The sequence below is a fragment of the Cyprinus carpio genome, chromosome B21 (genome assembly GCF_018340385.1).
Source record: "Cyprinus carpio isolate SPL01 chromosome B21, ASM1834038v1, whole genome shotgun sequence".
Classification (NCBI taxonomy): domain Eukaryota; kingdom Metazoa; phylum Chordata; class Actinopteri; order Cypriniformes; family Cyprinidae; genus Cyprinus; species Cyprinus carpio.
In genome coordinates this window covers 20,300,663-20,313,021 of record NC_056617.1, presented here as the reverse complement: position 1 = coordinate 20,313,021, position 12,359 = coordinate 20,300,663, and the positions used below count along the sequence as shown (strand labels likewise).

Sequence of the window (12,359 nt, the reverse complement as noted above, 5' to 3'; positions counted from 1 at the left end):
GGTGATTAACGGTGTCAAAAGCCCAGCCAGGAGGCCCAGACTGGGGAGGGCCTGATGTTGATGGGCCAGACTGGAGAGGGCCTGATGTTAGATGCCCAGGGTGGAAAGGGCCTGATGTTGGAGGACCAGACTGGGGAGGGCCTGATGTTGAAGGGCCAGACTGGGGAGGGCCTGATGTTGAAGCCCAGGGTGGAAAGGGCCTGATGTTGAAGGGCCAGACTGGAGAGGGCCTGATGTTAGAGGCCCAGGGTGGAGAGGGCCTGATGTTGGAGGGCCAGACTGGAGAGGGCCTGATGTTGAAGGGCAAGACTGGAGAGGGCCTGATGTTAGAGGCCCAGGGTGGAAAGGTCCTGATGTTGGGGGGGAATGGTGGGGGGGGCCTGATGTTGAAGGGCCAGACAGACTGGAGACAGCCTGATGTTAGAGGCCCAGGGTGGAAAGGGCCTGATGTTGAAGGGCCAGACTGGAGAGGGCCTGATGTTGAAGGGCAAGACTGCAGAGGGCCTGATGTTGGAGGACCAGACTGGGGAGGGCCTGATGTTGAAGGGCCAGACTGGGGAGGGCCTGATGTTGAAGGGCCAGACTGGAGAGGGCCTGATGTTAGATGCCCAGGGTGGAAAGGGCCTGATGTTGAAGGGCCAGACTGGAGAGGGCGTTGTTTCTTCTTATTGCCCTTTGAAAATGTAAATGTTGAAGGGCCAGACTGGAGAGGGCCTGATGTTGAAGGGCCAGACTGGAGAGGGCCTGAAGTTAGAGGCACAGGGTGGAAAGGGCCTGATGTTGAAGGGCCAGACTGGAGAGGGCCTGATGTTAGCGGCCCAGAGTGGAGAGGGCCTGATGTTGAAGGGCCAGACTGGAGAGGGTCTGATGTTGAAGGGCCAGACTGGAGATTGCCTGATGTTAGAGGCCCAGGGTGGAAAGGGCCTGATGTTGAAGGGCCAGACTGGAGAGGGCCTGATGTTAGAGGCCCAGGGTGGAAAGGGCCTGATGTTGGATGGCCAGACTGGAGAGGGCCTGATGTTAGAGGCCAAGGGTGGAAAGGGCCTGATGTTGTTGGGTCAGACTGGGGAGGGCCTGATGTTGAAGGGCCAGACTGGAGAGGGCCTGATGTTGAAGGGCCAGACTGGAGAGGGCCTGATGTTAGAGGCCTAGACTGGAGAGGGCCTGATGTTAGCGGCCCAGAGTGGAGAGGGCCTGATGTTGAAGGGCCAGACTGGAGATTGCCTGATGTTAGAGGCCCAGGGTGGAAAGGGCCTGATGTTGAAGGCCCAGACTGGGGACGGCCTGATGTTGAAGGGCCAGACTGGGGAGGGCCTGATGTTGAAGGGCCAGACTGGAAAGGGCCTGATGTTAGAGGCCCAGGCAGGAGGGGGCCTGATGTTGGAGGCCTGAACTTTGAATGCAAAAGCTTGGTTGATGCACATGCATCTATACCTCCAAGCATCCTTCCATTGCAACAGGCCCCAGGAAGGCCAAAACTTTCTCTTCCTCTGTACGAAGAGGAGGAACTGAATTGATTCTCCTTCAGTCTTGTTTGCTTCCCTCTTATGTGCCGCAGCCCTCCGTCTTTTCACTCTTGTGAAGTCCCTCCATTTATTCCTGACTTCTTCTGGGTTTTGTTTGTATCCATAGCCAGCATTATTTATTTTTTGAGTGATTTCTGCCCAGATTTTATTTTTGTCAGTATTTTTTCAGCTTTGAAAAGAGCTGGACTTTATTATTTTCCACCTGCTCCAAAAGAACTGCAATTTCATGCTTTGAAAATTGGGGTTTTCGTGTCATTTTCATTAACACATGGCTGAATGGCAAGGGCACTTAAATAGGAATAATTGAGCAAAATAAGCAACAGGCGTCCGCAACAGTATGTCACCGTTTTTAAAAACCCATATATATTTTTTTCAACTATGTAGGCCTATCAATATTAAATAAGAAATGGTATTTTTATGAAATTGTGAAATTATAGACATTGAGGTCAGAAAAGAGCACATTTTTAACTCTGTGTGTGTATATGTTTATAATGTATTGCAGAACAAATTAATGATTCGTTATTACTTGACTCCTAAGTAAGGTCATTTCAAAAGCGTAATTCGAGTAGAAGAAAAGAGAAAATAAAACCAAATTACTGTAGGTGGCGGTATGAGCTCATGGCTCCAGTCTGCCATTAGATCGAAGAAAAAGAAGAACGATATCTCAAACCAACGTAGTTTGAACGATGGATCTGCGACACAGGTACTATGGTTTCGGGAAACAGTCGTGACTAGCTAGTTCGTTTCCATAACGATGCATCGTACTATAGTGGTTAATCAGCGAATTACGTCATTGTACGGGAAACGCACCCCTGGTTGTCTACCTACTGTAGCTTCATTACCAAACCTTTACATCCTCTGTCTTTCACCTGTGGCCCTGGATTTGCCCTCATTGTGTTTGTGGGTGTTAATTAAGATGCTCAGCAGTTGTAGTTACATGATAATAATAATTAAAGGCACTGTAGGCTGTTAGTAATCACTTTATTTTAATTTAAACATATTTCCATGGAACTTGTTCCATACATGTAAATGCAGCTCAGCATGCTTTCCAGGAATTTTGCATTAGAAACAATTCAATATAACAGTTCACAATGAGATTAGCTAAACAAAATGAGTTAGTAACCCTAATCAGATAATTAGAGTAAATGGTAAAATATCATAATTCAATCATCAGCATGAATCATCTTAAAACTGAAGAAAGTTTACAATAACAGTGAGAATGTCTGTGTAATAAGCTACAAGCTGTGCTATAAAGTTGAATAATATTGTATACATCTTTAATATAAACTCGTACCATACCCACATATCCAAACATATTTTTCTCAACAAAGCTCAATCATATTTAGAGTCTTTAGAGAATAAGTGCTGCATTAAAAGCCCTGATGGCTGGATGATGATCATTAATCCTCCTGTTCTGTTCAATTACATGCATTTTTATTTTTTTTATTTTAGAGCAATACTACAGAGCCCTACAGTGGTGGTTGTAACAATGATGATGGAGGGAATAAAAGGAGGGGGAGGAAATGAAATGCCTCCAACATCCCTGTTCTGCTTCACATTTACACACAGTAATTTTAATAAGAACTAAACTTCAACTTGTTATCAGGCTCAGCTTAAAATTTTAGTTACAGACATTTAGCTGCGTGCATTAATCTTTATGTTGGAAATTAGCTTTTTTAAAAGAAAAATTATAATTTTTTAGGAGCAGGGTTGCCAAAGTCAGAGTTTTCTTTTAAAGCAAATTATCAAAATTAAATTTAAAGTGAAAGTGCTGTAACCTTTGGGTTACAAGTCCGACTCTCTAACCATTAGCCCACGACTTCCCCTAAAAAAAAAAGTGTAATGTATTGAAAATGTACGAGGCCATTTCTGCACAGGTTGGAAGAGGAAAAACAGGATTATGGAGAGGATAACAGTCCTAACAGGCAATGGATATCAAAACTCTGACACTAAAACACAAGTGTTTTGGAAATATTGCAAATATACAAATGTATATACACTGTGAACTTTTGTTGGAAAGAAAAAAAATAATGTCTGTTTCTTCCAGTGTCCCTTTTGAGCTAGTTTCAGGTCTGTGGGATTTAGGATGTAGCTGAGCTGGAAATTTTGAAAGGAAAACTGGCAACCCTGAACAGGAGAAATAAACTCACTGTCTACACTGTGTTCCAAATTATAATGCAAGTGATATATCAATAGGAATTCGGAACAATAAATAGTCTGATTTTTTTTTTTGAGTGGTTTTTCACATCTTTTTAGATAACTGTTATCAATCTCAGACAGGTTTGGTCAATAGTTTGCCAGGTCTTCTGAGGTAAATGGAAACTCTACTTAAAGAGGTTGTTCCAAATTATTAAGCAAGTCACAGTTCTCATGTAATATGGTGAGGGAGGAGGATCTTTCTGAAGATGAAAAGTAAAGAAAAAAGGCATAGTCTTGCAAAAGGCAAGCTGCCATTACAATACAGTTCATTTATTTGACAGAAACTTTCCTTAATAAATCTTTATCTGACAAAGATCTTCTGTGTTCTAAGTCACTCACAAATCTTTTGACAGTTCAATAATCTCTATTTGCTTTTCACAAAATATTGTTTGTTTTGATGCCTTATGCAAGACTATGCCTTTTTTTTTTACTTTTCATCTTCAGAAAGATCTTTCTTACTCACCATATTTCATGAGAACTGTGGCTTAATAATTTGGAACAACCTCTTTAAGTAGGGTTTCCATTTACCTAAGAAGACCTGACAAACTATTGACCAAACCTGTCTGAGATTGATACCAGTTATCTAAAAAGATGTGGAAAAACTACACAATAACAACACAAACAAAAATGTGACTTTTTATTGTACCGAAATCCTATTGATATATCACTTGCTTGATAATTTGGAACACAGTGTAAGTCCAAACAAAGGTGCAATTTTACGCAGAATGCGAATGCACCACTTAACCCCACAATCTTTGTTATACATGTTCACAACTTCCTGTTTTACATTATTAAACCGGTTGTCTCCATTCTCTTTAATCCACTTGACCTTTGCCAGTTGGTCCACATAGATCTCATGCTCATTCATATTATCTATGATATTATTCACCCTTTGTTTCTCCTCTTCTATCTTTTTTCTCTCCTCTTCTGTCACCTTTTGTTTCTCCTCTTGTATCACATCATCTGGGTTTATGTGGCCCAGCACAACTAACATAGCTTCATGCAGTGCTCTGCAATATTCACCATACATCACTGCATTCGCATTCACGTAGAATTCATCCTCACCAAAGTGAACCACCATTTTTGTCTGAATATTTTCTGCTGTGTCTGGATGAAGTGTGTGTCTGCCTAATTCATTCATTTCCTGCTGATCATATCCTTGTAGTCTATAAATACAATATTTTTCTATAAAGTCAGTCAGCACCTTGGAATTAAATTTAAGAATGTCATTGTTAAAGACATGTTCACCTCTTTTCGACCTTTGCAGTTCTTCCTTTATTTCTTCCATTCGTTTTTCTTTGAAGTTTGGTTCGATGATACGGATCTTTTCTAGCGTGTCTTTCCTAATGGCCTCCACTGTTTTCTGTCTCTCTTTCTGCTCAGCTGAAGTTGGAGGTTTTGTTCCCCTTTTGGAACCTTTGGCCATATATTCAATAATCATTTCCTTTCTGACCTCTGTGGAGAAAAGAATAAAACTCATTTTTTTCTTTCTGTGATTTAACTCAAAATTTACTTTATTTCATTTAAATTAAGAACAGTAAGAAGAGCAGAAATTACACGCACCTCTCACATTTCTGAGTCCAGAAAATTCATCTGCAGCTGCTGCTGGTTTCTCAGGTACAGACTTCTAAATATGGAAAGATAAGAAATTTGAATAAAAACTCTGACTGGCATGATGGTGCACTGAAACATGCAATAATTATACCATATTTATGAAGAATAACACATGATGGACCATGCTGCTGTATGAAAATAATTCACTTCAGGAACTCTGAGCCTCATAAGAGACGATTACATCCTTAAAATCAAAACTGGAAACCAACAAAGAGTAGGGAGTACAGAAGTCGTGGATTATTGTTCATGCAGGAGAACAACACAAAAATCATTAATACTTTAAAAAATATATATATATCCAGCTGAACTGATAATAACAAAAGTGTATTAGAATTTGTATGTTTTTTGAAGCTCAGTTCATATCAAAGTTTTTTACTGCTGACTTTAAGAGAATTTGCTGTACTGTCTGTCAATCTTTGAATATTTGATATTTAAATATGACTCACTTTCTCATAGTTTTCCTTCTCATGTATTTTTGATGACTCTTTCACAATGTTTTCAACGGCCTTCTCTTTCTCCTTTATCACCGCTTCATTCCCTTCGTACAGAGCCAGCACCAGCTCCACTGCCTCTTTTACCGTCCCGATGACCGGAACGATGTCCATGAACCCGATCCATACTGTGTCTTTTTCAGTCGCAGTGGCCATGCTGTTACACTGTCTCTGTATCTATTACCTGTAAAGAGAAGAAGTGTTGTGCTTTTATAGGGCTGTTTTTAGGGCTGTGAAAATCTTCTTTTTTTTTGAAGAAAGCACAAAACATTTCCCCAAAAATAGATTGTTTAAAAAAATAAAAATGATAGATATACTGGTCATAATTAGACACGAATTATTTGGTCCCTCAGTAGTTGCTTCATTAAAGATCACAGTTACAGTGTTTTAGTGTTTAGTTTCCGTAACAGCTGCAGTGAAAGTTTCCTCCATCTTTCAACCAAAAAAATGCTTATCCAAGAGGTAGTCATATTATCTCTTTTAATACAATGGAGATAAGCTTTTTCTATATTCTCAAAAATAAATGTATCTTACCTGTATGTATTTGTATTTAGCCGACTGTAGAGTTTTTGCAGCAGTGTCAGTCAGTCACTAGCCCTGATCAGTGCTCTGAAATGAACAGCACTTCTGGGACTATATATACAGTCTCTACTAACAGGAAGGTTTTTTTCTTAACTGGGCGTTACCTTTCCAGGAAAGAAACGTCCTCTTCCAAAAAATATTACAACACTCTCTTCTAGTCAAGAAATTTAAACACCAACTTAAAACCAGACTCTTCACTTTCCTTCGTGTTTTTAACTTCCAAAAAAAATCTAAATCTTTGGTCAAGGAAAAATAATTAAATATTTTTACACTGTCTTGTTTCTGTGTAATTGCTGGTTGGGCTCTGAACATGAGCTGCATGAAGAGATAATGTTTATTAATGTAACACTGATGCTGGTAACACCACTTAAATTATAGAAAGAGTATTACTAATAGCACTTGTTGACCTTTTAGACCTTTAATTGTGCCTCAGGGATCCATCCTGGGGCCTCTGCTTTTCAGCTTAAAAAATACATGATTACCCTCTGTATGTACAGGGTGTGATGTTTAGATGTACACAGATGATACTGTAATTTATATCCATGCTAAAAACAAAGATCTAGCAGCTTATAAACTTACAATTGTAACAATAATAAATGTAAATAAATGGCTTGATACACATCTGGTTCTTAATGTAAAGAAGACAGTTTGTATGTTTTTCACAAAGATGCACTCTGTAACTGACTGTGATCCCAAAATGTATGTGTCTGGAGAGATTATTCAGGTAGTCTTTTATGTTAAATATCTTGGTATTATCCTCATTTCCACTTTATCCTTCAAAAACAAGTGAAAAAAGTATTGCAAATAACTAAATATAATCTTGCTAGTTTTAGGTATATAAGAAACTAGTCTCAGCCTCAGATATCACGCCCATGGACTGCTGGCTAAACGTCTGATGCATATGGGACACAAAAATGGAAACACTTCAGGAGTGTTGAAGTCGTTATCGGATTGGTTGAATTCTACAGGATTTCCGGGAGCCGCGTGTGTTGTGTTCTTTTAACTTTTCACCTGGAAACAAAGATGCCTTGACTCCAAACCCTCATACGAAAGAAGAAAGCCGTCATGTTTTCAACTGTGACGATGAGCGCTTATCAGGATCAACTAAACATTGGAGTTTCAAAAGTATGTGAAATATTTAAAGTTTGCGGCACAGAATCTTTAAAATATGTCTGAGAGTTTTACACACCGGCCTGTTATTGTGGCGACATTTCTACGCACCAAACTAACTGTGATTGGTTGTTTGACCTGTTGGGCCTTGACCAATGAAAGCTGACATGAATTCCAGACCTTCAGCCATCAGTCTTGACCGGCTCCGGTTTGGCCAGAAAGGGTCAGCAGGCGAAGGTGCTTCACAGACCCTGGGTCGTGAGCTTTACAGAGCCCTCCTGCCCCGCCTTTGCTGCTTACACCCGTGGCCGTGGGCAGTGTCCTTGACCCTTCTGTTGCTCCCGGAGCGTGCATCAACCGGGGCGGACTGTTCTCAGTCTGTTTCCCACTGCGCCACCAGGGCAGGGATCCGGCCCCTCGGGTGCTCGAGATCCGTGTCGAGGTCGGCCACCCACCCGACCTGTCTTGAAACATGGACCAAAGAGTCTAACACATGCGCAAGTCAAAGGGTATCCTTTAGCCCCCACGGTGCAATGAAGTAAACCAGCACAGCACCTGGCCGGGGGTGCACAATCCAGCCTGTCTTGACTGCACTGCTGGGGAGGTGGAGCTAGAGCGCGTGCCATGGTACCCGAAAGATGATCAACTATGCTTGGGCAGGGCAAAGCCAGAGGAAACTCTGGGAGAGGCCCATAGCTGTCCTGATGTGCATATTGGTCATTCAAACTGGAAATAGGGGCGAAAGACTAATTGAACCATTTAGTAGCTGGTTTCCTCTGAAGTTGCTCGAACACGCTGGAGATGGTGAGGCCAGCACAAGTCACCATGGGGCGCAGCACTAACAGGCGAGGTGCTGGGTGACGAGGTTGAGTGAGCTTGAGTGTTGGCAAGTCAGTTCAGGACATCATCATCTCTTAAAGGGCATGCGATGGAGAAGAGAGGACAAGGAGGTGAGTGGTAACATTGTGAGAAAGCTTAGTTTTGCCCTACTGATGTACCGTCGTGCCAAAAGTAATTCTGCTCTATACAAGAGGAATGTCTATATTTCTGCAAATATATAACCCAAAAAATCATCAGATTTTCATGCAAGTCCTGAAAGCTGACAAAGAGAACCCAATCAAACAAATAAGATATTTATTCAGGAAAATAATCCAATATTACATATCTGTGAGCGACAAAAGTATGTGTATCTCTAGGATTAGCTGTTAATTTGAAGCTGAAATAAGAGTCCATCTATTCAGAGGTGTTTTTAATCAGTGAGATGGCCGTCAGATGTCAGTGTGTGCCCTGTTCTATTTAAAGAATAAAGTTTGGTCATGGTTGTGGAAGTGTATCATGGCACAAACAAATGAGATCTCTGAGGACCTCAGAAAAAGAGTTTATGTTGTTCATCAACTAGAAAAGGTTACAACGCCATCTCTAAAGAGTTTGGACTCCACCAATCCACAGTCAGACAGATTGTGTACAAATGGAGGAAATTCAAGACCACTGTTACCCTCCCCAGGAGTGCTCCACCAACAAAGATCACTCTAAAAGCAAGACGTGTAAAAGCCTAAAAGGCTAACTTCTAAGCAACTAAAGGCCTTTCTCACATTGGCTAATGTTAATGTTTATGAGCCCATCACAGGAGAACACTAAACAACCATAGTGTGCATGGCAGAGTCGAAAGAAGAAAGCCACTGCTCTCCAAAAAGAACACTAAAAAAAAAGACTCTTTAAACTAACTTAATTCAATTATGGACAGTGGTTCCACACAATCAAATTGCATTTTGAAAAAAAATAATGGAATTTTTTGGATCTATGCAAACTCCTTGTGTAGTGACAACACAATTGAATGAGGAAGAATCTATGTGAAATAGTAATGTCCAACCAAATCAATTTATTCACTTTTCTTTAACTTAAACCAGTTAAGTTAACTGAACATGTTTTGGTTTATTACAATTTAGCCAAATTAGTTTCACTTTATCAACATAAGGAGGTTTGTTTCAAATTACTCTATTAAATTATGGACAGTGGTTCCATCCAATTAGTTCTAGTTACTTTAACTAAATGTTTTCTATTTAAAGTTACTCCCTTCAACAAAGCAGTTTTTTCTGTGATTTGTCTTGTAATGAGTCAAAAGACAAACAAATGATCAAAGTGTATTTGTTAAACAAGCAATTAATTATTACACACAGTTAAATACAGTTGAAACCACATTACAAAATGACACAAAACAGCAGAAATATCAAACTACTGTCATTTACTAATTGGCATTCATGGGTAACCAATCAAACCTTATTCCAGGAATAGGAACTGGCTCCAGAAATAACTTCTTCAGTACTCCAAATGTGTACCTGAGTTCAGGAGGGTTGCTCAAGTTCAGTCCATATATCAGTCCCAACAGCATGGTTTTGCATAGTGTAAACTGCTAGGTCCTGAAGAACTTTATCTTCCAACACTCCAACATCTGCTGGACTGTCTTCAATGATGCAGATAGATTCCCATGAGTCTTCTGGATCACCTCCTGATTGCTGGCGACGTCTGTATCCTAGAAGTATTTAACCCTCTGGAGTCTAAGGGTATTTTTGGGGCCTGGAGAAGTTTTGTCATGCCCTGACATTTGTGCTTTTTTCAGTTTCTTATAAATATCTAAATGGCTAAAGTCTAATCTCACTGTAATCAGCACAAACTAGGCATAATATGTGCGCAATGTATGTACATGGATTGTTTTTGAGAAAAAAAAATGTTATGCGTGGTTAGTGAAAAACTAAAAATGTTAAATCACTTGAATAAGGCAATAAAAACACATACAGAAAATTGGTTCCCAGGAATTTTGAGAACTGGAGCTTGTAGCCTAGAATTTTTTTTTTCTAAATGATGTGAAAATCATCTTGTTTACTCACTTACAGAAAAACAATATATTGATTTAAATTTTCTAAGACACTTTTTGTTGGTAAAAGTCATATGCGAGTAGGCGTCAACTATCATGAATTCACACCTGAGAAGACAAAGGCCTGCATAATGAGCTGCATAATGAGCCATTCAGTCAGGAGAGGGATCATTACAAGAAAGAATGTGAGGACCAAAATAAATCTATATAATTTGATGTTTGTAGTTTATTTATAATATATTTAATTATCCAACAACATAATTTAATATTCACTGTGAGTGCAGTTTAAAACAGTTTATTAGGAAAAATCAAAGCTTTTCAAAACTGAATTTTTTTGCATCATTACTCCAGTCACACAATCCTTCAGAAATCCTTTTAACAATCTTATTTTTACAAAAAAAACATTTTATTGTTATTATTATCATTATTATTATATTATTATTATTATTATTATTATTAATGTTGAAAAGAGCTGAGAATATTTTTGAAAGAACAGCAATGATTGTTACATTTGTTACAGTTACATTTAGTACATTTATATTATTTACATCAAGCTTTTCTGCATTGAAACTTCATAATATTTCACTTGATTATACATTTAGTCAGGAATTATAGTTTGGAAAAAAGTCTTTGGAAAAAGTCTAACTAGTAAAATGTTTACACGTTATGTCAGTACAGTAATATAAAATCAATAAAAAGAGACTTACTCATGTTTATGATCTCTGCTGAATAAAGTGCTTCATTCTTTTTTTCTGAGGAAATCCAAATCTCAAATCCTCAACCACATCACATCTCTTTTTGGGGTGAATTATGTCTTATTCCTCTCATCGCGAAGCAAACAGTAAAATAATAAAAACTCGAAGAAAAGTCTCGCTGCGTTGTCTTCTGTTGTGTGGGCGTATTCAAAAGCCGCGCGCTTCATGAAACATTTGAATCTCAAAAGCGCGCTCGGCGCGGGGGCGTGGTCGCATTATAAGATAATGAAGGGAGACCGGACATCGCGTTGTTTTCATATGGATTACTTTATCACAGAATATTTGTTTTCAGCAGCACTTGTTTAGTTTAAAAGTAGACATGTCAGGCTTTCTATAGATATCTCTCTCATGTCTCTTCGTTGAGTATTCACTGAGTTACAGTTCATTTTAATGACGAATTTGTATCTGAAGATCAGCGCAGACAAAGGCTGCAGACAGCACTCCTTGTTTGTTATCTTTATTTTATAAGTGCACAAAGTTTTGTTGTTATTATGTCTGTATACAAAAAAAAAGTAGACCCTTTACAGATTCGATTGATGTATTGCACTTATCTGTACGATCAAAACTGAAAGTGTAATTTAAGTTCTTTTCGGGGTTATCAGGAGAAAATACCCCAAAACGCGTATACGCGTTAATCGACTCCAGAGGGTTAAAAGGATGGAGTACTCAAATTCTTGTGTATTAACTTTAACAAAGCATTTATCAACCTTGAACAAAAAAATTTAAATAAAACTCACCCTATTGCTAGGGTCTTCATTTGGATACTTCAATTTCATTAGTCTGAAGATGCAAACAACAAAATTTAGCCTTTCATTTTTTTTTTCTTTTCCTTATGGGAAATACAGGCAAGCAGTCAAGATGGGATTCTAACAAACATTACAGTGGAAAATATAGGTACTGGGTCAGATCAGCACAGAAAGCCACTGTCCTGCAGAGTTTAGCAATATTCCCAATTAAAGGGATAGTTCACCAAATAATGAAAATTCGATTATTTACTGCTCAACCTTCATGTCTTTCTAAACCCACAAGATCTTCGGTCATCTTCAGAACACAAATTAAGATATTTTTGATGAAATCCGAGAGCTTTCTGACCCTGCACGGTGAGCAACACAACTGGAATGTTCCCAGACCCAGAAACATAGTAATGTTATGAGTAAAAATTTAGATGTGACATCAGTGGTTAAACCGTAATTTTACAAAGCTACAAGAA

The 12,359-nt window shown here is 39.1% G+C and overlaps 1 protein-coding gene across 3 annotated transcripts in view; it reads right to left on the bottom strand.

Annotated features, from left to right (window-relative positions):
• Positions 1 to 4,330: 4,330 nt before the first annotated feature.
• Positions 4,331 to 12,359, bottom strand: part of LOC109080831 — a 72,323-nt gene continuing 64,294 nt past the window's right edge. Inside the window, exons 1-4 of one of the 3 annotated variants that reach the window (XM_042747985.1) lie at positions 6,365 to 6,469; positions 5,786 to 6,014; positions 5,289 to 5,352; positions 4,331 to 5,180 (exon numbers count right to left, since the gene is read on the bottom strand). In XM_042747985.1, coding sequence (XP_042603919.1) covers positions 4,390 to 5,180; positions 5,289 to 5,352; positions 5,786 to 5,986 — 1,056 coding nt within the window. In that variant the 5' untranslated portion in view covers positions 5,987 to 6,014; positions 6,365 to 6,469 and the 3' untranslated portion in view covers positions 4,331 to 4,389. Of the gene's footprint in view, positions 5,181 to 5,288; positions 5,353 to 5,785; positions 6,015 to 6,364; positions 6,470 to 12,359 lie in introns of those variants that run through there. The other 2 variants (XM_042747984.1, XM_042747987.1) reach the window with 2 other exon arrangements.